Source organism: Acinonyx jubatus, chromosome E1 (assembly GCF_027475565.1).
Source record: "Acinonyx jubatus isolate Ajub_Pintada_27869175 chromosome E1, VMU_Ajub_asm_v1.0, whole genome shotgun sequence".
NCBI classification, from domain to species: domain Eukaryota; kingdom Metazoa; phylum Chordata; class Mammalia; order Carnivora; family Felidae; genus Acinonyx; species Acinonyx jubatus.
This window is the reverse complement of record NC_069397.1, coordinates 15,368,381-15,394,821: the sequence shown is the minus strand read 5'-3', so window position 1 is coordinate 15,394,821 and position 26,441 is coordinate 15,368,381. Positions and strand designations below refer to the sequence as shown.

Below are 26,441 nucleotides of genomic sequence, written 5' to 3'. Positions count from 1 at the left end.
ATTGCCATCTCCAGCTCAGCTCACCAACGTTCGGTTTTTAAGAAGCTTCAAGTATCTGCAGTACAACCTTCCTCCCAGTTCAGGAATCCTTTCTATGGCATCTCTGACATTTCAGTGTCCTTCTGCCTCTGCTTGGACACTCACGATGATGGACAACTCGCTCCTTTGATGTTCCACAGGAGAGGCTCGGTCTTTTCCAGTATCCAACAGCTTTAATTGTAAGAAACTTCTTTCCTTCTTAGACTGAACTGAAATAGTAAAATAGACCTCATTGTGACTTCTCGTTGCTGAGTTCTGCCAGCTGGACTGGTGTGTAATCCCTTTTCCTTATTATAGTTTCTGAAATTTTAAATGGATATTATGTTCCTTTCTTACTGTTCCTTTTTCTAGGCTAACCATTCTTAGTTTCTTCAGCTTTACAATCTGATCCTTTATCATCCTGGTTACCTTACAGTTTGTGAGCATCATTTTTTTTTTTTTTTTTTGAGAGAGAGAGAGAGAGAGAGAGAGAGAGAGAGAGAGAATGAATCCTGTCAGCATGGAGCCCCACGTGAGACTCGAACTCACAAGCTGTGAGATCACGACCTGAGCTGAAGTCAGATGCTTAACCAACTGAGCCACCCAGGCACCCCTGTCAGCATCATTCTTAAAACATGGTTCCTGGCCAAGAGGACACATACTGTGTGGGCACACAGTGGGACAGTTTACCTCCTTGTTCTAAACTGGGGTTGTTAACAGGGGAGGGGAACTGGGGGCTCAGGGACTGTCAACTTCCTGAAATTATTCATTTTTGTATTGATAGACTTATTTCTGAAGAACAGATTCATTGATTTTTCAAAATTCTCTTAAGGAGTCTGTGACTCTTCAAAAGTTAAGGACCACTGGTTTAGACCCAGTTCTCCCATTCATTCATTACCTTGGATTTTTGGGTGAAATTTTGGGCCATGTCATGTTGTTGGCTTCTACGGAGTTGGCGGTTGTCCGAAATCCCCAGGTCAGGAGTTTCAGACAGATGCTCACAGCGCTAGAAAAGTAACCTAAATGGCTTCAGCAGGCCACTGTGCATCCATGTGTATCCACCGAGCGAGTAAATGCCCTATCTAAAGGGGACAGCCACATCTCCGTTCTAACCAATTGTTGTCATGTCTGAATGCACACCTGGAGATGCCAGACCTATCAGGTTTTCAAGAGAAGCCGGAAATCCGGATTTTTGTGCGACTCTCCACATTTTTCAGTGTTGGCTTAGTGTTTTTCACAAATACTGCAAAGGCCAAACAAAACACATCTGCGCCAACAGTTCGCAACATCTGCCCCAGGGCTTTTTCATATGAACTACTTTTCAACTTTCCTCTGTTTGTTTAAGAAATTCTTTTGAAATCAAGTGCTGAACTTTATGTTGTCCCCCCCATTTCATCTTGCTAGTTTTGCTTGATTGCCCCAGCCAGCTGAGACCTTTTGGAATCTTGATGACTTCCCCTTTTTATCATTAGCACATTTGCCAGACAAATTCTATGTCTTGGCTCACGTTGTAGACGAAAAGGTTGAACAGGATGGGTTCATAGCCACGTGGCATGCTATTAGACACTTTCTCTTCTCTTCCTTCTCCTCATTTTGGTACAAAGTGCCAGGCCCAGAAAACAAAGAATTTCTTCCTGTCCTTGGTATCTGTCCAGGGCCATGTTTCTTAAATTTTCCATGTCTCCATTTTCCTCAGATAATGGGGGCTAATCATACTTGCCTTCTCTCTTTTCATGGAGACATCGTATAGATTTATTAACTAAATCAGTAAAGCATGTTGCCTTCCAAGGAAGAACTGTTCTTTGCTTTTCATCCTCAAAATGAGGCTATCGTCTAATTCAGGCCTTAGAACAAAAATAGCTGTGCTCCCCAAGACCCTGAACTAGGTAGATGGCGGGAGTTTATAGCATAACATTGATCTTCATTTTGTGGGATTATGAATTTGTATTTGTCAGCTCTCTAGGGAGATGGTTTGAATTTGTCCCCTCAATCACTTCAAATTTATCCTCTCTTATCCTCTCTTTGAGAGGAAAATGAAGCCCATTGATGGAAGAAAATAAATGGCATTAGTATTAAAGGGGCTATAAATAGTTTGAAAAGAAAGGGGAGGGGGGCACTGTCGCTTGCTTCCTCCTGCTGAAGCATACTAAATCTAAAGCAATTGAGCTTTTTTTCTTTTTAAAAATTTTTAATGTTTATTTATTTTTGGAGAGAGACAGAGCATGAGCAGGGGAGGGACAGAGAGAGAAGGAGACACAGAATCAGAAGCAGGCTCCAGGCTCTGAGCTGTCAGCACAGAGTCCGACGCAGGGCTTGAAACCACGAACCCTAGATCATGACCTAAGCCGAAGTTGGACACTCAACTGGCTGGGCCACCCAGGCACCCCAGCAATTGAGCTTTTAAAGCATATGCTCGAATTTGTCCATTAGTGACCGAGAATGGTTAGGCATTTTTTGTTTTGTTTTGTTTTGTTTTAGTTTTTTTTGGAATGACATTTTCAAAATGTCTACAGACAACACTAAACTTCAGAAATTGCTGAGACCTGAGAAGGACCTGGGAGTGCCGGAAGCCCTGTGACCACCCACTGGGGCAGTGGAGTCAGGTTGTGAGGGTTCTTGGGGCCTTGCGCCTCTCCGGCAGCCTTCCGTAGGCGAGTGGTGCCTCTGGTTTTGATCGAGGCTCTCCACCATTCTCCAGGCAGCATTTCTTACATCTGGTGCAAAGGTTGGCTTGCCTTTATTTGACAAGTCGAATCTGAATAAGTGTTCAGTTTTGCCTACTTGTCAAGCACTGCTGACTGTAGTTGAGGCAAGGACTTGTAGTGACGGTTCAGTCTGATCACCATGCCTCAACCCTTTTATGGCACGTGAGCCTTACCAGCACTTTTCGACAGAGTGATTTGTTTGCTACATGTTGGAACCCTGGCCACTTGCCTTCTATGATCTCTGATTTTAAGACAAGCTGTAAGGAAGTCAAATAGCTGTCCTTGCTCTCCTCTGTGGAGAGTGAAGAACTAAAAAAGGGCGCGTTTTATTTGAATTCACTAAGGATTGGGGTAATTGGACATTGTCACTGATATAACATTGGATGGCATCCTGGTCAAATGAAAACACCTGAGCTTTGAATTTAAATTTTGGCTCCGCCCCTGGGTGTGACCTTGGACAAGTTTCTTAACTTCTCTGAGCGGAGGGTTCTTGTCTGTGGTGTAGAGACAGTGATAACTGCTTCAGGGTGGCGGCGGGGCTCTGTGGTGCTCAGCAAATGGCCGAGATGGTGCTGCTGCTGATGATATGACGTAACCCCCTGGAATATCCCAATTCCGTGCATCCAGGCACTTGTCAAGTTCCTGTGACTTTTCCATCACCTCCACTCCTTTTCATTCCTAAAGTCCTGCTTCAGAGCCACTTCAAAGGCTCTGCAAGCCTCCCTACTGTCCCTCGGTGAGCCGTTGTCTGTGAATGAAAATTGCAGCACAGCTTACCTGTGGCCCAGAATACCTGCTGTTCCATCGGGGGTGGTGAAAGGCTCTGTTCTCTTGTCCTGGCCTTACGACCTGCATCGGACTTTTGCCAGGGCTGCCCCTCCCCCAGGGGTTTCAGGCTCTTGAGAGGTGTGTTCGAGCAGTGGTTCTCAGGGCCTCACGCCCTTCCTGCGGTACCTGCTCAGAGTCCACCGACTCTGCTCCAGGAGGAGGCTGTCTCCGGTTTCCCACTCTGCAGCTTTTCTCACGAGCATGCAGCCAGGATCTCCAGAAAGAGCCGCAGAGCGGGTGCAAACCGTTCTGTGCAGTCATCTCCCAGAGGTTCTGTACTGTCGCGCTAGCCCTGTACTTGGCTGTCGGTCATTTGTTAGAAATTTTAGCGGATTCCTTCCCGTCTGCTTGAACAGCTCGGCCACATGTGAGATGGTCCTTGCTTGTCCCGAGCTCTCTAATGGATTCAAGGAAAGTTGTGATTTTTTTGGTTTGTGTATTTTTTTCTCACCGTTAATATAAGAGCAATGCTCTCTCTGGCTTTCTGCATCCCAGGCGAGAGCCCAGCTGACCAGTGGCTTTCAAGGTGGCCTGGTATGATAAGTTCATTAATAAGGTTTTAGATTCTACATTGCAACTAATCTTTAAGAATCTACTGCTTTTTGAGTTTTGATGTACTTTCAAGGAGGATTATCAACAAGCCCAGGGAAAAGGTGTTAAAATATTTCTTTCTTTTCTTTTCAGTTTTTTTTTTTTTGCCTTCTATTCATATTTTATTTATTTTTTATTTTTTTTAGTTTACATCCAAATTAGTTAGTATATAGTGAAGCAATGATTTCAGTAGATTCCTTAATGCCCCTTCCCCATTTAGCCCATCCCCCCTCCCACAACCCCTCCAGCAACCCTCAGTTTGTTCTCCATATTTAAGAGTCTCTTATGCTTTGTCCCCCTCCCTATTTCTATATTATTTTTGTTTCCCTTCCCTTATGTTCATCTGTTTTGTCTCTTAAAGTCCTCATATGAGTGAAGTCATAGGATTTTTATCTTTCTCTGACTAATTTCACTTAGCGTAATACCTCCAATTCCATCCACATAGTTGCAAATGGCAAGATTTCATTCTTTTTGATTGTCGAGTAACAACTCCATTGTATATATATACCACTTTTTCTTTATCCATCCATCCATCGATGGACATTTGGGCTTTTTCCATACTTTGGCTATTGTTGATGGTGCTGCTATAAACATGGGGGGGGGGCATGTGTCCCTTCGAAACAGCACACCTGTATCCCGTGGATAAATGCCTAGTAGTGCAATTGCTGGGTGGTAGGGTAGTTCTATTTTCAGTTTTTTGAGGACCCTCCATACTGTTTTCCAGAGTGGCTGCACCAGCTTGCATTCCCATTTTTAAAATTTTTTTTATTGTTTATTTATTTTTGAGAGAGAGAGAGAGAGTGTGTGAGCTGGGGAAGGGGCAGAGAGAGGGAGACACAGAATCTGAAGCGGGCTCCAGGCTCTGAGCTGTCAGCACAGAACCCGACATGGGGCTGGAGCTCGCAAGCCACAAGATCATGACCTGAGCCAAAGTAGGATGCTTAACCAACTGAGCCACCCAGGTGCCCCACTTTTCTTTTTAAACAAATTTTTTAATGTTTATTTATTGTTGAGGGAGACAGAGTGTGAGCAGGAAAGGGGCAGAGAGAAAGGGAGACACAGAATCCAAAAAAAGTTCCAAGCTCTGAGCAGAGCCCAACTCGGGGCTCGAACCCACGAACTGCAAGATCATGACCTGACACTTAACCGACTGAGCCACCCAGGTGCCCCAAAATATTTCTGTCTTTTCTAACTACTTATCTGTGTGAAGCCGCATTTTCATCATATTTTTCAACCACACAACATATCACAGCAGAGTCAATACAGAGGCCTACAATGAGAGTCCAGCTGGTCTCTCTTAAAGTAGATGCTGAAGATATTCACAAAGGCACAGAAATGGTGCCATTTTTGTGAAATTTGTTTTGTTTAGGGGGAATACAGTTATTTTTCATAAAGACACGTTACTTATGTTAACATATAATGAGCTTATTGTTATTTTTCTTTAAGAATTTTTTTTTTAATGTTGGGCACCTGGGTGGCTCAGTCAGTTGAGTGACTGTTGATTTCTGCTCAGGTCATGATCTCACAGTTTGTGAGTTCGAGCCTCGCATTGGGCTCTGAGCTGACAGCATGGAGGCTCACTCAGTAAATATTGAGTGCCTTCTTTATGCTGGACACTATTCAATGAACAATGCAGAGAGAGACCCTAAGTGTGACATTTTTTCACTTCCAGAATCTGTGACTGTTAAGGAGTTATTCTTGTGACCTTGGCTCACTAAGCATGTTTGCCAGAAAATTGAAACTGAATTTTATTAAATGCCTTTTCAGCATCTACTGATATAATCACATGGTTTTCCATCTAATTGATTAGCTTAGTTTGGGGTTTTATTTTTTTAACATTTAATCCTACCTGCTGAGTCATTGTGTTATTGTCCTTCTAATGTGTTGTTAAATTCTGGCATTTGCATCTGGGATTTTCATTCATGTTCAAAAACTTCAGTCCTCTTTATGACTGAATAATATTCCGCTGTATGCATATACCACATTTTTGTGTATCTGTTCCTCTGTTCCTGGACACTTGGGTTGTCTCCACCTTTTGGGTGTTGTGAACAATGCTGTAATGAGTACTGACACACAAATATCTGTTTGAGTCCCTCCTCTCAATTCCTTTTAGTATGTACTTAGGCATTGAATTGCTGGATCATATGGTAATTTTTAATCATTTCAGTGTATTTAATCTCTTTGGAAACATTTTTTTTCCACATTGTTCTGAACTTTAATAGATTTATTTTTCCACTAGACAAGCGTACATTCGTATTTTATCTTCATTTAATCCATACAGACTGTGTTTCAGATTAGCTGTAGAGTCATAAGCTTTTGTGTTCAGGACCTAATAATGGTGATGCTGTCCCCTCCAAAAAAGAAAACTACCACGATTATTTCCTTTAGCTAAGAAGTCCAGCAGTTGGACTCTTTCCTCCCTGACCTTAGAAACACATCAAGTCCCACTTGTGTGCAGCATGACTATTGAAAATGGTTTTAGGAAAATAGTGTGCCAAGAAGGAACACTGAAGTTTATTATTCTTCTGAGCCATCCCCATATAAATTGGCACTCTTCAGAAGCCAAGGAAGAAGGTCAAGCATAACTTTTGCCATCTGCTTGTTTCCATGTTAAAAGCAGTCACAAGTTTAAACTAGAGTCTCTACATCTAAAGAGGAAAATGCCATTCATCACTACTGTAACTGCTCTGGCTATTACCCAGGTTACTCTTGCTTTTGACTGCTAGTAGTTAGTGACTTGGGAAGGAAAATTCCATCCTTAGTTTGAGGTTGCACGTTAGAAAAATTGCTGACAGGGCAAAGCTTTCTGGGTTTCAGATCCTTGACACAATAAGTCATTCAAATATGTTTAAACAATGGATGGAAATTTGAAACTCTGTCTTCATGTAAGAACTTGACCTCCTTTTTGCTCTTCCTTTTTTCACCCATGGAAATACAGGATTTAGAGCAGCGGGAGTTCAGTGCTGTGGTTGTTCTGTCATCATTTCCATTTATAAATCCCAGTGAGTCTGTAATATAGCTATAAAATGTCTTGTGCTGTAGTTTGGGCTCTGAGGTCTTCTCTAGAAGAAGATTAATTTTGTAAAATTAAAGATAATGCTTTTTTCAGTCTGTTTTGGTTTGGTGTTCTATAGTCGTCTAGATTAAAGCTCTGAAACGTAAGAAACTATCGTCCTCCATACAGTATTGGGTCACATGCCAGGATCTTTGATTTTTGTTTCCATGTTATATTGTAAACTCTGAACAGATGCTGTGTTGGTCTCTAAGTGTTGCACGTGATACCTGGAGTATGGATGTTAGGCAAAATATATTAGTGCTACTTTCATAATGGCCTCCAAGCATAAGGGGGACATTTCTTGGGAGATGTACTTACTGACAGGTAAATTTGATGACCCAAATACTGTCTTTCATAAAGAAAAGAGGTGAACTGAGGGGTCTTTATCCCATCTCAGACCGAATTACTCACCTTTGTCCCCTTGTCATACCTCTGAACTTTTCTTGTTCTCGGTCACATAAGAACAGTAGGGACGGGTAGCCAACGCCTACTCATATGGTAATATCATTTATGTAGGCCAAGTGCTACACTCTTTTTTTTTTCGTTGAATACTTGGAGATTCTGATCTTTGGAGATTTCTGGTAACTGGATGAGCATCTTGTGGTCAGGTTCCAATACATCTGTCAGCTCTGGAGTTACCCAGACCTCTAGAATTAAGAATGTATTGTTGTAGGAGAAATGTGTCTTTCTTGATTGATTCACTATAAGCAGAGACATGTTAGAGTTGCTTTGACAGAAGGTACATTTTGAGTCATTTGTCTTGATCTATAATGTTGATGTTTTATTACAATATAAGCATGCTTGTCTTGCATTCTACAAAATATTTGTTGCAATATTTCCAAATTACTTGATGTAATATAAAATGGGTATAATTCTCTCCATTTTACAGGTGAAGAGGCAGGCTCAGATAGGTTCTGTGACTTGCCCCAAATCACAGTCAGTGAATCCCAGGTCCAGATTTTCTGCTTCCCAGTATGCTGTGTACTTGTCCATCCCAAATTCTCTTTTGAAATAGTGACAGGTTTTTTTTCTTTTTGAGAGAAAGAGAGGGTGCAAGTGAACCAGGGGCAGAGAGAGAGAGAGAGCATCCGAGGAGGGAGGGAGAGAGAGAGAGAGAGAAGCGGGTCTCATCCAAAGTGGGACTCCTGTTCACCCACAGCAGGGCACGAGCTCACCCAATGTGGGACTCAAACTCATGAACTGTGAGATCATGACCTGAGCCAAAGTCAGATGCTTAATGGCTAAGCCACCCAGGTGCCCAACAATGACAAACTTTAAAAGCAGATTTGAGAATCACTGTTCAGAACCTGAAAAGTTAAGTGGTTCCCAAGGGAATCCTAGCAATGACAGTGACCCATGGCCTTGTTAACCAGCTAGGTCCCTCGCAGTGACAGTGACCATGGCCTTCTTAACCAGCTAGGTCCCTCGCAATGACAGTGACCATGGCCTTCTTAACCAGCTAGGTCCCTCGCAATGACAGTGACCATGGCCTTCTTAACCAGCTAGGTCCTTCACAGCATGATGAGGAGGCTAGGCAGAGAGAAGTGCTCAAGGCTGAAAGGAGAGAGCTGAGTGATCTGTGCACACCGGTAGTACTGGAGAGAGGCAAGAGAGATGGGAGGAGATCATTCAGATGGAGCCCCAAGGGGGTCCATGGCCTAAAGGGCTTTTGGTACAGAAGGTATCTCCAAAAGTCAGCTGAAGGAACATCCAGTTGTGAGCACAAAAGGTCGTTTTCTTCTGAATGAAGACTCGTGATATAGATGGGACTTTCTAAGTGACTAACAAGTAATAGTAAAATATGGGGGATTAGAACTTAACATGGCAACTGGGAAGTCCCAGCTGTTTGTGGGAAACAGTCCTTTGTTAAGCTGGGACAAATTGTTCCTTTAAGTGTGCCCCATTTCCTAAAATATTGAATTTCTCTACCTTTTATTCAGCTGAGACGTTTGTTTAAACACTTCCTTGGCGTTGCCATTTGGAGTTTTTGCTTTCAATGTGCTTGTCCCCCAGGGTTACGTTTCCTCAAAGGGAGATGAGCTCGAATGCATTCACCACTCCCAGCTATTTCGGGGCTAACATATTTTAAGTTATGGGTGATAACAGATACAAGCAGAACTTTCAAAAGTGAATGTTTAGTCTTGTTTGGGCACTGCTGGATTTGTGTCCTGGTCTTGCCTTGTGATTTTAACTTCTGGCTTGTCTCCTAAAAACAATAAAAAATATCTCTTTGGTTCATGTTTTCAGTGGCTGTGGTTTGCAGAAATCATAAATAAAAGTGACTTAGGTGGAATGGAGCATTTTAACAAATAAGGTGCGAATTACTCCTTTTGCCCTTTACATTCTTTTGGTTCACAAACTTGGAAAGAAATCTGTGCTTTAAATAAAACCCCTTTATACTCAAGATTTCTGAATGAGCAGTGAAGGAATTGGTGTTAACGCCAGTGATTCTCATCTGATGGGTGCCCATCCAGCCTTTGACCACGACTGCCAGACCTAGAAGATATGTGGTGTGTTCCAGGGTACAGGGAAGCTGTACACGTGCGCCCATCCATAGCCATGAGATTCCCGTAGCCTCTGCTGCTGTTTGGCACCGTTATTGGGAATGGGCTGCATTGTTATTATTGCTGAGGCTTCTTAAAGCACCTCTCCTCCAGCTGAGGATGCCCTGTTTCCGTAGCAACAGCTCTTCATGATGCCAGAGTGGCCAGCAGTATCAAAACTAGGGACATGCCATAAATAAAGGCTACTTATCTACCTTCAGTAGATGCCCCTTGCTTTCCAAATGATTCTGGCATTCTTTCCTCATACCTCTTTGTATCATTCTCACCTTACAGTTATTTCTATTTCTTACATGTATTCCTTACAAGCTCTTTATTTTTATTTATTTATTTTTATTTTTAAAAATTTATATCCAAATTAGCATATAGTGCAACAATGATTTCAGGAGTAGATTCCTTAGTGCCCCTTCCCCATTTAGCCCATCCCCCCTCCCACACTCCCTCCAGTAACCCTCTGTTCTACATATTTATGAGTCTCTTATGCTTTGTCCCCCTCCCTGTTTTTATATTATTTTTGTTTCTCTTCCCTTATGTTCATCTGTTTTGTCTCTTAAAGTCCTCATATGAGTGAAGTCATATGATATTTGTCTTTCTCTGGCTGACTAATTTCGCTTAGCATAATACTCTCCGGTTCCATCCACGTAGTTGGAAGTGGCAAGATTTCATTCTTTCTGATTGCCGAGCAATACTCCACTGTGTATATATACCACATCTCCTTTATCCATTTATCCATCGATGAACATTTGGGCTCTTTCCATACTTTGGCTATTGTTGATGGTGCTGCTATAAACATTGGGGTGCCTGTGTCCCTTCGAAACAGCACACCTATATCCCTTGGATAAATACCTTGTAGTACAATTGCTGGGTCATAGGGTAGTTCTATTTTTAGTTTTTTGAGGAACCTCCGTACTGTTTTCCAGAGTGGCTGCACCAGCTTGCATTCCCACCTTATAAGTTCTTTAAAGACATGTCCCCATTTAGTGATCTTTGATTCTCAGCATCTATCATAGTACATACAATCTTACTTTTTATTGAAGGAGTGAATAAAAGATTGAAACTTTTTTTTCTGGAGAATGTTTCATTTTCAACATGGTTCAGAGAAACAGTTTCCCTGATTCTGCATATGCCTGCAGATGTTGAACTTAACCAGCTTACTTACAAACTCTAAAGGATGGGTTAACAACCTTTGGCTATTGAAGTGATAGTCATATTTGAAATATTGTACTCTTCATCTGGGGGATCTGGGAATGATATTAATAGTGGCCTTTTAAGGAGCCCCTTTTATGAGCTGAGTCCCCCGTCAGGGTTCTCTCTGGTGCAGAAGACAAAATCCCAGTTCAAGCTTCCATAGGCCAACAGGAGGATTATTAGAAAGGCGCTTGTGTCTTGTTTTGAAGAAGTTGAAGTCAGACCATGGAATAGCAGTGTCGCAGCTCACCTTGTCAGACCAAACAGTTGAAGCCCGGATCAGAATAATGCACCCAATTTTTCTGTATCTGTCTCTCTGCCTGTGTTTACTTTATCATCACTACCTGGAGACCAGCCTCTTCCCCTTTCTGGGGAACCTCGCTGCTCTCTAACTCAGCTTCTCATTTGGGGCTCCCGCCAGGCAGAGATGAACTCTCTTTGCCAATTTGTTCTGGAAAGTCACAAGAAAACTATCTGGCTCAGCTTGGACCAGGCCTGCTTCTGAGACAGCCGACTCTAAAAGAACACAATGAGAGGAAGATTCCCAGGAGGAAGGAACTGGGTAAACAGTTTCAAAGGTGTTCATAATAAGCCCTGCATTCCTTCCTAGCATGGCTTTGAGGTAGGAGATCCTGTTCTAGAAATGATGAGCCTGTGCCTCCTGGAGGTAAAGTGGCTTGTTAGAGATCACACGGTAAGCTGCAAGGGCAACACTCAAGTCCCAGTTTGCTTGTTCGAAAACCCTTGCCTTTTACTAATACAGTGTGTTGCTTTTCCAAACAGTAGGAAAGGAAACGGCAGACAAGTGTGGAATTGGACAACAGAAATGATAGCAGAGTGGTGGGAAAATACAATCTTCTTCCCAGGAACCTTGAATATTCTTCCCAGGAACCTTACTTTTTCAAGGAACATAAAGCCCTACTAGTTCTTCTGAAAACGAGCAACGTTTTCTTCCTTCTGGCAGTGGTGACAAATGGGATCTTCGTTCCAAATCTCTTAAAGGCTGCCTGTGAACCCACAGGATAAAGGCAATATAATTCTCTTATAACAGAGCAAACTGCAAAATTACATGATCCACGCGCCAAACGGGATATTAATTTCTCAAGGCATTTCCATTGGATCAAATCTCCTCTGTCTATACAGGTAGCGCGTGACGGTTCTGGACAAAAAATTAAAAAGATGAAAGAAAAAAGCAGTGGAGTCTGTGGTGCCAGGTCCCATGCTGCTTATCTTCTGTGCACGTGACCCAGCATGGGTTTGGTAGCCTGTTCAGAGTCTACTTTAGGAGGCAAGGAAAATTAAGAATAATGGGTACAGGGAATGGTGCACAGAGATAGCCTGATTGGTTCTGCTCAGTCTTCAGAGCTAGCCTGATGGGTTGCTTTGCATCTCCTAGCTGTAGAATTAGGGTTTCCAAAGAGGACCGCTGTAATAACTGCTGCTTAGTAATACCCTCGAATGCAGGCTGTAGCCACGCTTTCGATCTCAGTTTAGAAATTCCGGTAAGGGTAGGGGCACCTGGGTGGCTCAGTCAGTTAAGCGTCTGACTTCATCTCAGGTCATGATCTCGTGGTTTGTGGGTTCGAGTCCCGCATCAGGCTCTATGCTGACAGCTCAGAGTCTGGAGTCTTTCAGTTTCTGTGTCTCCCTCTCTCTGCCCCTCCCTTGCTCGTGCTCTGTCTTTCTGTGTCTCTCAACAATAAATAAATGTAAAAAGAAAGAGAGAAAGAGGGAAAGAGAGGAAGGAAGGAAGGAAGGAAGTTAGGAAGGAAGGAAAGAAAAAAGGAAGAAAGAAAGAAGGAGAGAGAGAGAGAGAGAAAGAAAAGAAAGAAAGAGAGAGAGAGAGAGTGAGAGAGAGAAAGAAAGAAAGAAAGAAAGACAGAAAGAAAGAAAAGAAAGAAAGAAATTCCGGTAAGGGTAGATTGAAAGCAGACATGTTTGGGTGATTAGTTCTGTTTTTAATCTACATACAGCTTGGAATGGGAAACTAGCCACATTTTATTTTAAAGAGAGTCTAGGGACAGTGCCAGAATCTATCTCTCTGCACATTTTCTGATCAGCCAGGTAGTAAAAATATTTTAGTGTTACTTAAAAATAAAATCCTGATGATTCTTCCAAATTACAAAATGCTCTTCCTGTGTAATTGATTACTAGAGATTAGATATCAAACAGTAGGGTGTGTGTTGAGAGTGGACTTGCTTAATGGAAGAGGCTTCAGAAGAACCCTGTTCACTCTGGAAAATGAATTGTATTAAATTTCCTCGACTTCAGTACATTGTTATAACAAGCAGAAGTATTCCAGCCTGGGAAAAAAAAAATCTGGCAAACAGTTTATCTTTCTTTCAGACTCTGAAATATAAGATTGTGTGAGTCTTACTTGTTTGCTAGAAGAAAAACGTGGTACCTTCAGCAGAGACCGTTCTGGTAGGATGCCAGATTAAGAATAAAAGAGAACTATGGATAGAGACTCTTTCTCTGAGAAGGGATCGTGCATGCTTCTTCAGACCCTACTTTAAGTATAGAACCTGGTCCATTTTGCCTTTTTACCTGAAAGTCTCTGTCTTAACATATTTGGCTGGAAGATGGTGCTTCTAATCCCGTTAGAGCATCACTAGGTATGGCATGACCAACAATATCACAGAATTCTGTGCGGGCTGTGCCCTCAACTGTCAGTCCTTTCTGGTGGGCATTTGCCTTTCAGGCAGTGCTTTTTTACACCATGAGCTGACATTTTTTAGAAGGCTGCAAAGGGTTTAGAATTTACTGACCCCTTGCAGTATCCTGGGCATGAGACTCCTTATTAGCCAAATAGATAACATTTACAGAAAGTGTGATGGTGTGTTCTTGAACCACTGCCGGTAGATGTGCCCGAGGTTGGGGAAAGGCGAGGGTGTCGGTCAGCACACCCCACTCAGAGTGGTGGTCTCGGCACTGCTACCCTTCCGACGAGTGCCCCACAACAGTTTGAATCGGTTGGCAAGTATCTGTCAAGTTCCACCTGTGCTCTAGCTCTGGTTGGATGCTGCAGGTGATGTGACCATATGATCAGTCACCAGAGTCACTTTGCAGCGTGAGCTCCTAATAATTATACTGAGACAGTCGCCATAAACTGGGCCTGCCCCTCTGGCAACCAGAATGGGTGATTGCCTGAACTATAGGGGATATACGAATGCCATGCATGTCATCGGTCTGTACTCTGGAGGACGCTTCTAGTCTTGTTTAGAACTCGTACACGAAACAATCCAAGAACATTATAAAAAGGTCCTTCTCTTCTGTAATTGTCCCATTACTGCCCCCCAGCCTCCCAAATCAGTTTCTCCTTTTCTGTTGAGTCGTTCCCACACTAGACCTGTGCAAGCACCTCTCATCTTCAGATCTTCCTCCCTTCACTCCATCGGTTGACCCATTTTTCTTGTCTTCTCATAGCAAACACTTTTTGAAAAAAACACTCTACACCAGGGGTCAACAGACTTGTTTCCTGCTAAGGACAAGATAGTAAATACTTTAGACTTTACCAGCCATGTGGTCTCTTACAACTCCTCGTCTCCGCTGTTGTGTGGTGAGGGTAGCCATACATGATACCTAAACGAATGGGATTGGTGTGTTCCAAACATTATTTATAAAAACAGGTGGCACACTTCCTCACGTCGTCACTGTCCACTTCCATCCCCGCGACTCCACTGAAATTGTTCTGGGCAAGGTCATCAGCGACTTCCTTATTGTCAAATTCAGTGGCAATTCCCCATCCTAATTTACATAAGATTTCAACAAAATAAGAAAAATCTCTCATTTCCTCCTCCTTCCAACACTCGTTTGGCTTCCGTGACACCACCGTCCCTCATTTTCTCTCATGTCACTGGTAAAACAGAGAATCCGCATCTTTTTCTCGCTTTTTCTTTCCTTCTAGACTGCTGACCATTGGAGTGCCCAAGGACTCAGCCTGGGCCATTTTCTCTTCTCTTCGCTGTCTTTTCTCTCTTCTTGGGTGAGTTCTATTTCTATAGACTTAACCATCGCCTATAAACCGATAACTTCTAAATTTGAATCTCCAGTCTGCTCCTGTCTTTCAAGCTCCAGACACAGATGTCCAGCTTGAGATGTCTTGGTGTCCCCACTGGACATCCAGTGGGCTGTGCACCCCTAGCATATTGAAATGGAACTCTTGATTTCTGATCCCACCACCACCATACACACCTGCCTGTCAAACCTGTTCCTTCTCCTGTCTTCCCTCCTTAGTTAAGGGACACATTCACTGGCTTTTTGAACCAAGACCAAAGAGTAATCCTTGATTCTTTCCTTTCTCTCATTATCCACATCCAGTCCATCAGTGAGTCCCGTGGGTCATATCTTCCTACAAATCCCAGTCACTCGCACCTCTTCCCCTCACCGTTGGCCACCTGCTCTAGACCGGCACCGTTTTTCGCCTAGAGCACGGCAGCCCTTCCCAGCGGTCTTTTCTTTCATTCCTGCCTCTGGATGGCCCCTGCACCCCTGCCATGTAGCAGCCAGGGCCATGTTTTACATATGTAAGGCATTTGCCAGTCCCTTGTTTAAAGCCTTTCAGTGGCTTCTCATTGCACTTTGAACAAAATCCCGTGGTTTTACCAGGCCTTTGGGGCCCTCCAGGCTCTGGTGCCTACCTGCTTCTCCAAATTATCAGCACTTCCCACTCCGATTCTACCGTGCCATCCACTGCCTTCCTTTGTGGTCCTTCAAAACGCCAAGGTCTTTTTCTGCATCAGGATCTTTTATTTGCTGTTCTCTCTACTTGGAATTGTCTTACTCCAGTTCTAAAAATGTTGACTCTACCTCATCCTGCAGGTCCCAGTTCATATGCTATTTCTCAGGAAACCTTCTGTGACCACCCTGCTGATCAATTCCTTCATCACACCTGTCCCTCTCTGAAATTTTCTTCTTTGTTTCTTTATTCAGTTGTTTTTCCAGTATCTCCTCCAACCTGTCACTTCTTGAAGTAAGTTCCTTGAGGACAGGGAAAGGGACCATGTGTGTCTCATCTCCCAGTGGTTCCTGGTGCTTAGAGGAGTACCTGGTACATGGAAGCTATTCCACAAATATCTGTTGAATGGTAGAAGAAGTGAATTAATGAAATGCTGACAGATGTAGTTGGGACCATAATTTCTGCAGGAATTCAGTGTCACAGTTCAGATACAGCTAGTCTTCAGTTACAAGACCGTGAAGGTCTGCATTGCTGGAAAATGAGAATGTATTTATGATAGAGTACGGATTTGACCCAGTATTTTTTTTTCAGTATGTGAGGATTGTAAACCTAATTTATTGTTGCTTAAAAGAAGGTCCGCAGTTGAAATGTTGGCACAGCCATAAACTACATAAATGTGTTGCCTGCCTACCCTGAGAGCAAAGGTGGAGCGTGTGTGTGTGTATATGTGCGCACGTGTGTGTGTATATATGTGTGCGTGCATATACCATAATTGATTTTAAAATTCAAGTTAATAAACATGTATTGAGTACCTACTGTATCATTCTGGGCACTGCCCTGGGTGTCCATAAGTCACAACGGATGAGATATGGTCCATGCCTTCTAGGATGTCATGGTCCAACCAAAAGACACACTCAAAAAACTTGTTATGAATGTTAAGTTTACATGAAGGATCACAGGCACCCAGCTGATGAATGAATTGATTGTACCCTCTGCTGCATATGTGTTTGTTTACATATAGAGAGGGTGTTGGAAGGGAAGGGGAAGTTGGGGAAAGGATGGGGAAAAAGTGGCATTTGAACTAAGTCATGGGAGATAACAAAGATTTGCATGCTCTCGGTAGCTGTATTGAACATTTTATTTTGAAATTTTACTCCTTTGGTTGTGAATGGGCATTTGATACTTTACTCCTTTTTATCATTTTAATTTTGTTAGAACTTGATTTTGGTTTCTCACAATCTTATGAAATCTGAAGTTGGGCAGTATGGTAGTAGGCAGTGCTCAAAAGAATCTGGTTCATATCCTGGTTTTGAGGAGGTGAATATTTGAAGTGAGGAAGAAAATTCTTGGGGGCTGGAGGGGTGGAATGAGTGGATGTGGATTCACTCAGGGAACAGCTTAGGCTAGGAAGCATCAGATAGTGGGCAGGCCTGGTGGTTGTGCTGAGAGGGAAAGGCGTGGCCAGAAGGGAACGTATGCACGTATGTCCCTGTATATCTGTACATATATGCGTGCATGCATTTGCTTAGGTGGTCCTGAGCCCCGGAAATAAACCTAATATTTGTGCAGTTTTTACATCTGTTATGTCATTGAATCTTCCCAACGACTGTCGAAGTAGGTATAGTCATCACTACTCTGCAGACAAGGAAGCAGATGCCCAGAGAGGTTGCGCACACAGCGTGACCGCACAGGCGGGCTGCCGGTCGGAAAATACAGGGTTAGGGTTTTCTCACACCGCCACAGCTGTCTCAGGGGTGCTGGATCCTAGGATGGCAGGAAACTGAGTGGAAACACTGCTGAGTGAGAGGGGGCATCCTTTTGGGGCAGAACGGGATTGAGAGGAGCTGCTCAGCATGACCCACTTGCATTCCATCCCCTCTTTTGATTGTTTCCTGCATTTTAGGTAACGTTTCCCAAGTTATGAATTTTGGGCCCTGATAGCAATGCCGACTATTGTCTTAAGCCCAGACTTTCTGATGATTCAAATCCTGTGTCCAGGTGGCAGAAGCTACAAGTACAAAAGCTTCTTTGCCCACAAACCCCTGTAGATACAAGTGAAGTGATCCCACAGAGCAAACACATGCTGACCCGGCACGCCCCAGGAGGTGCGAGCGGCTGCCTGAATGGTGTCCCCTCAGACTTGCAATAGGGCTAAAGACACAGCTTCTCAGAGTACCCTCTGGACATGCATTTTAGGAGCTGTAACACAGTCACATGTGAGGGCTCCCCATACTTGTCCCCACATGTGAAACTCCTGTTTGGAACTATGCCACACACAAGGGCAAGGAGCTCCAGAAGAAGAAAGGATTCCCAATATCAGAAGAAGGGGACAGCCTGGGAAGCCTACAGAGGAAAGAAAGATACGATCCCTGCCTCCACCAAGGAAGGAATTTCCAGCAGAGGAAGCCAGCTCAAGTTTCTTTTGGGGGATGTTTTCTAAGTACAAAAGAAAACGTATTCATTCATGGTCTCGAGGTGGCTTTCTCATTGGGTACAGCTGAATGCAGAAGTCCAGTTAATTCTGTCAGGGCTTTTGTCATTCTCCCTTTCTCTCGGCTCTGCTTTCTTCCTGCCTCTGGAAGGCCCTCTCAGGAAGGCTCCTCTTTCCCTATGCAGACTAAGAGGAAACACAGCTCTCGGGTGACATTGGTCTTATCATTACATTTATAAAGGGCTTGTGAGGCCTGGTTAGGACAGACCACTCTTAAATCCAAAATAAATAAAGTGTGTTTGATGTAATGAAGTATGAGTCCTTCTGCTGGCTGCTACATCTTTTCTAAGTACATATGTTCTCCACATGTGTGCTTTTAGTGCCCTGACAACTCCTGAATGTTGCTTCCCCCTCCTCGCGGGAGCAACTCTGGTTTATCATACTTTAAATGTGTGGCATCCATCTTATAGGTTTTTCAGTAGAAACATTTGGCTCACGGGGCGCCCGGGTGGCTCAGTCGGTTAAGCGTCCAGCTCTTGATTTCAGCTCAGGTCATGATATCATGGTTTGTGGGTTCGAGCCCTACGTCAGGCTCTGCGCTGTGTCAAGTTGCAGAACTTGCTTGGAATTCTCTCTCCCTCTCTCTGCCCCTACCCCACTTATGCTCACGCGCGCGCGCGCTCTCTCTCTCTCTCTCTCTCTCTCTCTCTCAGAATAAATAAATAACTTACAGGTTTACCGCAGTTCTGGAGTCCCCATGCACAGTTGATTTTGTTGAAGGCACAGTCTCCTGGAACTTTCAAAGTTCAGAGTTTCTCCCAAATTAGAACCACCTCTGTCTCTCTACAAGCTTTAAGGTTATTATGCACACATGTATGCACACACATGTGCCAACATGTACAGATGTGCATGTTTTATTCCTGTGTTGTCATCAGTAACATGGAGTCATCACTAAGATGGAGGGAGATAGTTTTTAAATTAAAACTTTATGATTCAGGTTGGCAAGAACCTTGTGTATTTGCCTGTATCCAAATGCTAGAGTCCGTCTACTATTTGGGTCCAGTAAAACTGCGTAAGAACAATGAGTCAAGAGCGCGCGTTCTGGTAGGTTTCTTCTGAAGCTAGACTCGATTATAGTGCAGTGACTGGGGGCCGTCTTGTGTTGCTTCTTGTTTATCATTTATTTCTTTTATTCTAGGCACTTGAAGAGGCCCAGAAAGCTATCCAGCAGCTCTTTGGCAAAATCAAAGATATCAAAGACAAAGCAGAAAAATCAGAGCAAATGGTGAGTTTAGGTTTCTTCCTGACTTTCTTGCAGTAGAAGAGGAAGTTCGATTCTTGTCCAGTCACACTCATGAATGGGCTTTTTCTCCCACTTGCTGGCAGCCACAGCACCCACGTCTCGAAAGCAAGCCCTGTGCGTACATTCCAGTTCAGTTCAAGAGGAGCAGCTAGACGTGCAGTGACTCACCATCCCTGCTGCCCTGCATTCACAGCCCTTTTTTAAATAGGAAAAGTTTTCTTCCTCTTCCCCAAAATAGTGTTCTAGTCATTTTGGATTCTTTTCTCGAGCATTTGTTTATATCACGTATTTCTCAGTTAAGATCCACGATATGTCATGAAAACTGGTACTGGAATTGGGAGGTGGGACGGATCCTGCCACAGTGCATGCTTACGGTTTTGGTGAAGTTGTCCTTTGACAAATCTGTGTCCTCCGGTGATGTGCTCAGGAGGCCCGCCCACTGACGGAGAACCCAGCCTCACCTACTCCTCCTCCACGGCAGGCACTGTAACAATGTAACGCGCACACATTCTGGCCACATAATGTAATGTCTCTCAGTTGTCTCTGATCTCCAGTTTCCTCAGCCTGTAAGGTAAGAACAGTAACACCTGCCTCAAAGGCTTGTTGTGGAATTAAACATATGAAGAGCGCTGGGCATAGTACGAGGCTTGTGATAGAAGCCGTTGCTGATGTCATTGCCCCCCTACTTCTTTTGGTTATAAAAACTCCCAAATCCATACAGTCTTTCCTCCCCACATCCTGTTACAATTTACTCCAGGAACAGACCTCATGTGTATCCTTCAGCTCTCTTCGGTGGCCGTGTGGCAAGATAGGGAAGGACATGGAGTGGGAGGGGGGCGGGCAGTTTGATAGAGCAGTGAAGAGAAGTGAAGTCTGAAGTCAGACTGCCTGGGTGGGGTCCAGCCCCTCTACTTACTAACCGTGTTATTCAGCCCCTCTGTGCCTCAGTTTCCTCACTGTAAAACGGAGATGACCGTCCTGAGTACATCATAGAATTGTGGGGACTAATTGAGATGACGTGTCACACATAGGCCCAGAGTGCGCATCAGTTGTTGCCGTCCCTCACCGTCAGCTCTTCCTGTTCATTCTCCCAGGCAGGTAGTGTTACAGACTTTAACTACCAAACCAAGAGTTGAAGGAGGGGAAAATAAATAATGACAATATTTGTACTTTGTCAGAGAATTAAATAGTCTTTGATAGAGGCTGTATGTCATCAAGGAGGGATTTGGATTGGTGGTTCTTTCCCCCAGGAGGCACTACCCCCAGCACCATCTGTGGGCCGTTGAAGCATGGAAGTTAGTAGATGTTTTATTTTAAAGCAGTTTGCCTTCCTGGATGGCGCTTTGCTAAAGGGAAGAAGAGGTAGGACCGAAGAGGGAACGGATATTTGTTGCCTTCCAACAGTGTGCCAAATACCGTGCCATGGATGTCCCTTTACAGTGGGACAAGTGATCTCATTGAGCCCTCACAGCACATTTATGAACTAGGTTTTATTATTATTTGTATGATCACCCATCTTATCAATGAAACTGAGACTCAGTGAGGCCAGGCAGCTTCTGTAGGACACTGGACGTGCTGAGATTCAACCCTGGAGCTGCCCGACTCCAAAACCTGTCACGTCATGTCCTGTCCTTTTTTGGCTGCCCCTGGGTAACAGTTAAGGTACATTAACTAAGGGTGTTCTGTTTGTGTCGCGATCTCTGTGACTTTGTCCTGAGCATCCCTTGCTTGAGCTGCCTTTAAGGGTGACGTCTAGAGAAGCACAGGATATGTGATGGGGAAAGACGGGAGGTACTGGGAACAGAGAGACTAGTCACCTCTGATGCAGAGCAAGGGGTGTCTGAAGAAGTAGAAAGGGTCAGATTTTGTGATGAGGCACTGGACGAGTACTCAGGATTTAGTGACTGACTAATGATGCAGGAATGAAAAGAGTCATAGATGACTGTGACTTCTAATACAGTAGTTAAAGACCCCTGAGCTAACAGACCCAACAGAGCTAAGGAACCTCAAAAGGGGTGCCGGGATTTTTCTGTAGGAAAGAGGGTAATGATTTCAGTGTTGGAAGTGGGTTGTCAGATTCTGGGGCCAAACTCCCATATCTAGTTCACTATACCACTCCTGATCTTCTTTTTCCCCAGACTCAGTTATTCTGTGAAGAATAACAGGTTCTTAATCTGTTTCCCGCCCTGGGCAATAGAAGTAGAGATACTGATAGCCTGAGAGTGACAAGAGAGAGCAGGCATGATGAGGAAGTCCCTGTGAAAGGACTTTTACTGCTAAGATCCAGGTCAGCTCAACAGGTTTGTGGGTGTTGAACTAAGCTGGGAGGGTTATGATCTTCACTCTATGCGTTCCCCCCGGATGATCGAACTCTGAAAAATCAGATCACATGAGCATAACTCACTACCAAGTTTTTAACTTTTTTTTTTAAGCTTATGTATTTATTTTGAGAGTCAGCACGCACATGCACGTGAGCTGGGGAGGGGCAGAGAGAGGGAGAGAGAGAATCCCAAGCAGGCTCCAAGCAGAGCCTGACTCAGGGCTCGACTTCCGGAATCACGAGATCATGACCTGAGCCGAGATCAAGTTGGACGCTTAACCAACTGAGCCGCCCAGGCCCCCCTCATCCTAATCGTTTTTAACTGTATACAGTTGAGTAGTACTATATACCTTCCTTTGTGAAAGATATACTTTTTTTTTTAAGATTTTTTTTTTAAGTAATCTCTACACCCAACATGGGGGGCTTGAACTCACAACCCCAAGATCAAGACTCGCAGACTCTACTGACTGAGCCAGCCAGGCCCCCCGGAGTTTGTCACTTTTCATGGAAGATAGCTCTTTCCAGTGACTGGAAGGCTTGTGCTTGGTGTCCAAGGCACTCCCTTCCTTCCAGGTATCAAAGAAATTGGGAAATCAAATTGCTCTTCAGAAAGCTTCTTGGTCAACATCAACTCAGGCAGCTTAGTGGAACATTCTGCCTCGTTATTAGCAAAGCTGGAGAATTGTTCCCACCTCACTGCTGAATGTGCTTTTCTGGTGACTAAAATACACTAGTATTCCCAGGTACAGAGTTTCTTTCTCTTGGATCTTCTGGGTCAACACTGTCCGAATTCTACCCGCCCCCCCCCCCACCCCCAATTACCTTCTCGGTTCCTGAAGACCTTACATCTCATCTAGAATAGTACATATTAAGTGTATTACATTTTAGTCTTCTTGAGATTTGAGAGCAAGTCTTTCCTTGCTGGGGATCAGACAGTAAAGTCTATTTCCATGAATAAAAACCATCTCAGTAGAAGAGCCGACTAATACTGTCCATTGTATTGAACCTGATAGCCCTGTCAGAAGACATACTTTTCTAAAAAAAAAAAAAAAAAACCTTGTTCAAGAGGAGATGCGCTGAACTTGGCTCCTGGACCACATGCTCCATACTAAATTGCTATTTGGATCACTCCACTTGAGGTGAAAAAGAAAGTTCATGTCGTTCTTGCAATTGAGGATTTTGTACCCCTGGGTAAAGTCTTCTGAAGAAATGCCAGATGAAATTCAAATGGGCTGATTGGAGGTTATTTTGATTATACGTTATGAGAATGTCTGTGTTTTCCCCAAGGGCTAACCGGAGGTGTTTTTTCCTTGCTTCATTTGCCTTATTTTCTTACAGGGCTTCTTGCAAATGAATTTAACATCTTTCTTAACCTTCTTCCTTTTTCTCCTGCGGTTTTTCGATATTTAGGTTAAAGAAATCACCCGCGATATTAAGCAGCTAGATCATGCCAAACGCCACCTGACCACCTCCATCACAACGCTGAACCACCTGCACATGTTAGCAGGTGGCGTGGATTCCCTTGAGTAAGCAGCGTCAACTTTCTCTTTGGGGTCCACCGCGAGTGAATGTGCCATGTAAAGAAAATGGCAGCATAGGGTTTGTTTGTTTTTTCCTTTTACTTCTCAGCCAAGTACTTCTCCTGCCCCACTTTCTGCAGATTGGTCTCAAATGTTAATCACCATTTTGGCTTTGTTTGTTTTTGTTTTTGTTTTTATTTTTATTTTTTTTTTAACGTCTATTTATTTTTGAGACAGAGAGAGACAGAGCATGAATGGGGGAGGGTCAGAGAGAGGGAGACACAGAATCTGAAACAGGGTCCAGGCTCTGAGCTGTCAGCACAGAGCCCGACGCGGGGCTCGAGCTCACGGACCGCGAAATCATGACCTGAGCTGAAGTCCGCTGCTTAACTGACTGAGCCACCCAGGCGCCCCAACCATTTTAGCTTTGTGCCCTTTGGTGTTCAAAATGTAACAAACACCTGACGCTTTGAAGTGAGGTGCAAAGGAGTATGAAAGGGACCCAGACAGCACGTGGAGCATGACTCTAAGAATACAAGTCATTTAAACGTGGCAAATCTCTACCATTAAGGCCAGCAAGGTCATTCAGGACTGTAACGGCTCCCTGCAGCCTCTGCTTGGCAAGTTTTCCGACTTGTGTTGGGCTGAGTCTCACTGCCGTTGGATGTTCAGTAGAGAAACAGAGCTTTGATTTATCATTCATCCCACCTTTTTTCTCCAACCCACTTTTTCTTTTTTTTAAGGTTTATTTATTTTTGAGAGGGAGAGAGCACATGCACAAGTTGGGGAGGGGCAGAAAGAGGGAGAGAGAAAGAATCCCAAGCAGGCTCCGCACTGTCAGCCCAGAGCCTGATGCCGGACTCGAACTCGTGAACCATGAGATAATGACGCGTGCTGAAATCAAGACTCAGACGCCCAACTGAGCCACCCAGTTGTCCCCCAACCCACTTTTTCAAGGTCTTTTTCAAAGACTGTAGCACCCTGCGTGGTTTTTAGAGGAGCTATAGGGAATGATGCGTGAGGACATTAGAAACACCATTAAAACAAAGAGCTGGCTATTTACCGCAAGAAGCAATCCAAAGGCCTGTTTTACTAGCACAATTCTGACATGCCGGTTCACTTCTGTGGTCTGTCTCAGGCTGAGAATTTCCCCCTGCCCCAGTGTCGGTGTAGTCTCACGTATAGACAGAGAAAGAGCATCTGCACAGAAATTTAGATGCAGCATCCAAAGCTGGGGGGAGGAAGGGGTCAGACTCCTTCGGGGTCTCTCTAGGCATTGTGTGAGCTCCAGCGAACCCTGGCCCATCCTCCCGCAAGCAGTGATCAGAGAGGTGAGCCGGCCAGTGGGAAACTAGAGGAGCTGTTTCCTTGTCTGTTGCCCCAGATGCTGTGGTTCCAACCAGACTATCAGACCAGGCAGTGGTAGCAACATACCATATGTTTGCTTGAGCTTGGTCCTGTCTTTTTAAAAGCCTCTTTTTTTTTAATGCCTAAGGGAAGTCATAAATTATACATTATTTTAAAAGCTCCACCCTAATGAAAAATTTAAAACTAACAGTTTGTCCTTCCTTGTGTAACTGTTGATTTTATTAGCCTTCTTTTATTTAAGCTTCATTAACATTAGTAGTAGTGAAAGTAGACCTATCTGAGACGAGTTGCTTAACATTGGCTTAAAACCTACAGATTTGAGTTAAATACATATAAACACCCTTTGTTGTAGGCTGGGATGATGTGTTCTGTTTGCCCCTAAGCTGTAATCCTCAGATAGTAACATTCTTATCCCTCATCTCTGTTAAAAGCCTGCTAATCCCATAACATCCAACCCAAATCCATAGTCTTCCTAGATTTCCCCTCCCCGACCCCTCCATCATTCCCACGTTCTTTTGTACCTCCTGTATTGCATAACTTGTACTTCTGTGTAGACTCAGTTTGTCCTACTTGGTTTTAGTTAGATGTGTACTTGGCTCTCTCTCTGTCTTACTAAACAATGTCACCTTGAGGATTTTGACTAGGTCTTATTTTTTTCACCAGCAAGGCACAGGACCTTACGTATTCAGTGCTCAGTAGTACATGGTCACCAGATGGAGTTGATCTCTATTTTGTAGTTCAGAGTAGATTGTCCTGCATCTGTATCTTGTGTCCTCAGTGTTTTTCTAGCGTTCTCGACTTCTTATTTCCTTGCAGAGCCATGACCAGGCGAAGACAGTATGGAGAAGTTGCTAATCTTCTTCAGGGTGTGATGAATGTTCTGGAGCACTTCCACAAGTACATGGGAGTTCCACAGATCCGGCAGCTTTCTGAGAGGTAAAGTGTCATTGGAGAAAACAATCATCTGCTTTAAGAAAAGACCGTGCTAGGATGCGCTTCAGCACTTAGCTCAGTATGTTCACTGCAGAATCTTGTAAGAAAGAACCTCAGATGTCATCTGATCTGTCTCTGTGTGACACAGATGTCCTGTCTACCATAGCCCTTACCGACTCCTTACCATATCTTCTAAAGCAATCTATATTAGATGGTTGTGGGCCCGGCATCCCAGGACGGGCAGCTGGAATGTTGTATGTGTAGACAACTCTTGGCTGTCCACATTTATGAGAAAAACTCTTCCAGTTGTCTATTTCCTTGTAACGAATCACCACAATCCTTAGTGGCTGACGAACAACAGTTATTTTACTCCTGTAATTTGGCCTCCCTCAGCGGAACAGCTCGCCTCTGCTTCACGCAGCATCAGCTGGGGTGGCTCAGGAGGGGTCTGAAGGATCCGTGACTCACTCTCATGGCTGGCAAGTGGGTGCTCATTGTGCACTGGGAGTTCAGCTGAGTTGTCCTCCATGGGCTGTTTGGTCTTCCTCATGGCCAGGTCCCAAGAGAACCAGACCTTGGAAGTCCCATAGCATCATTCCTAGTCACAAGGCTGCCAGGATGAGGGAGGAAGGAACATAGTCTCTTCTAAGCCACCTCTCCCAGTGGGGGGAATGTCAGAGTCCCACTGACAGAAAGGGCACGTGGAATGGGCAATATTGCTGTGGGAGTCTTTGGAAAATCTTGTTTGCCACTAGAACTTCGGAGGTGACAAAATGATGACTTAACCTCTTCTTTCTTCTTACCTCTGTTGAGTTCCAATCCCAGATTCAGAACCAGTAGAAAGAAAGGCTGATGCTTAGAAGGAAGATGATTCTAAAGGACAGTGGGAGGGGGGTGAGTTCAGTGTCTTTTCTATTAGAAAGAGGGCAAGGAGAATACCGA

At 44.0% G+C, this 26,441-nt stretch overlaps 1 protein-coding gene across 1 annotated transcript in view; it reads left to right on the top strand.

Annotated features, from left to right (window-relative positions):
* Positions 1–26,441, top strand: part of VPS53 (VPS53 subunit of GARP complex) — a 132,706-nt gene that overhangs the window by 17,444 nt on the left and 88,821 nt on the right. Inside the window, exons 5-7 of the mRNA XM_015074281.3 lie at positions 19,254–19,340; positions 23,089–23,204; positions 25,383–25,502. Of these exons, the coding sequence (XP_014929767.2) occupies positions 19,254–19,340; positions 23,089–23,204; positions 25,383–25,502 (323 nt within the window). The remainder of the gene's footprint in view (positions 1–19,253; positions 19,341–23,088; positions 23,205–25,382; positions 25,503–26,441) is intronic.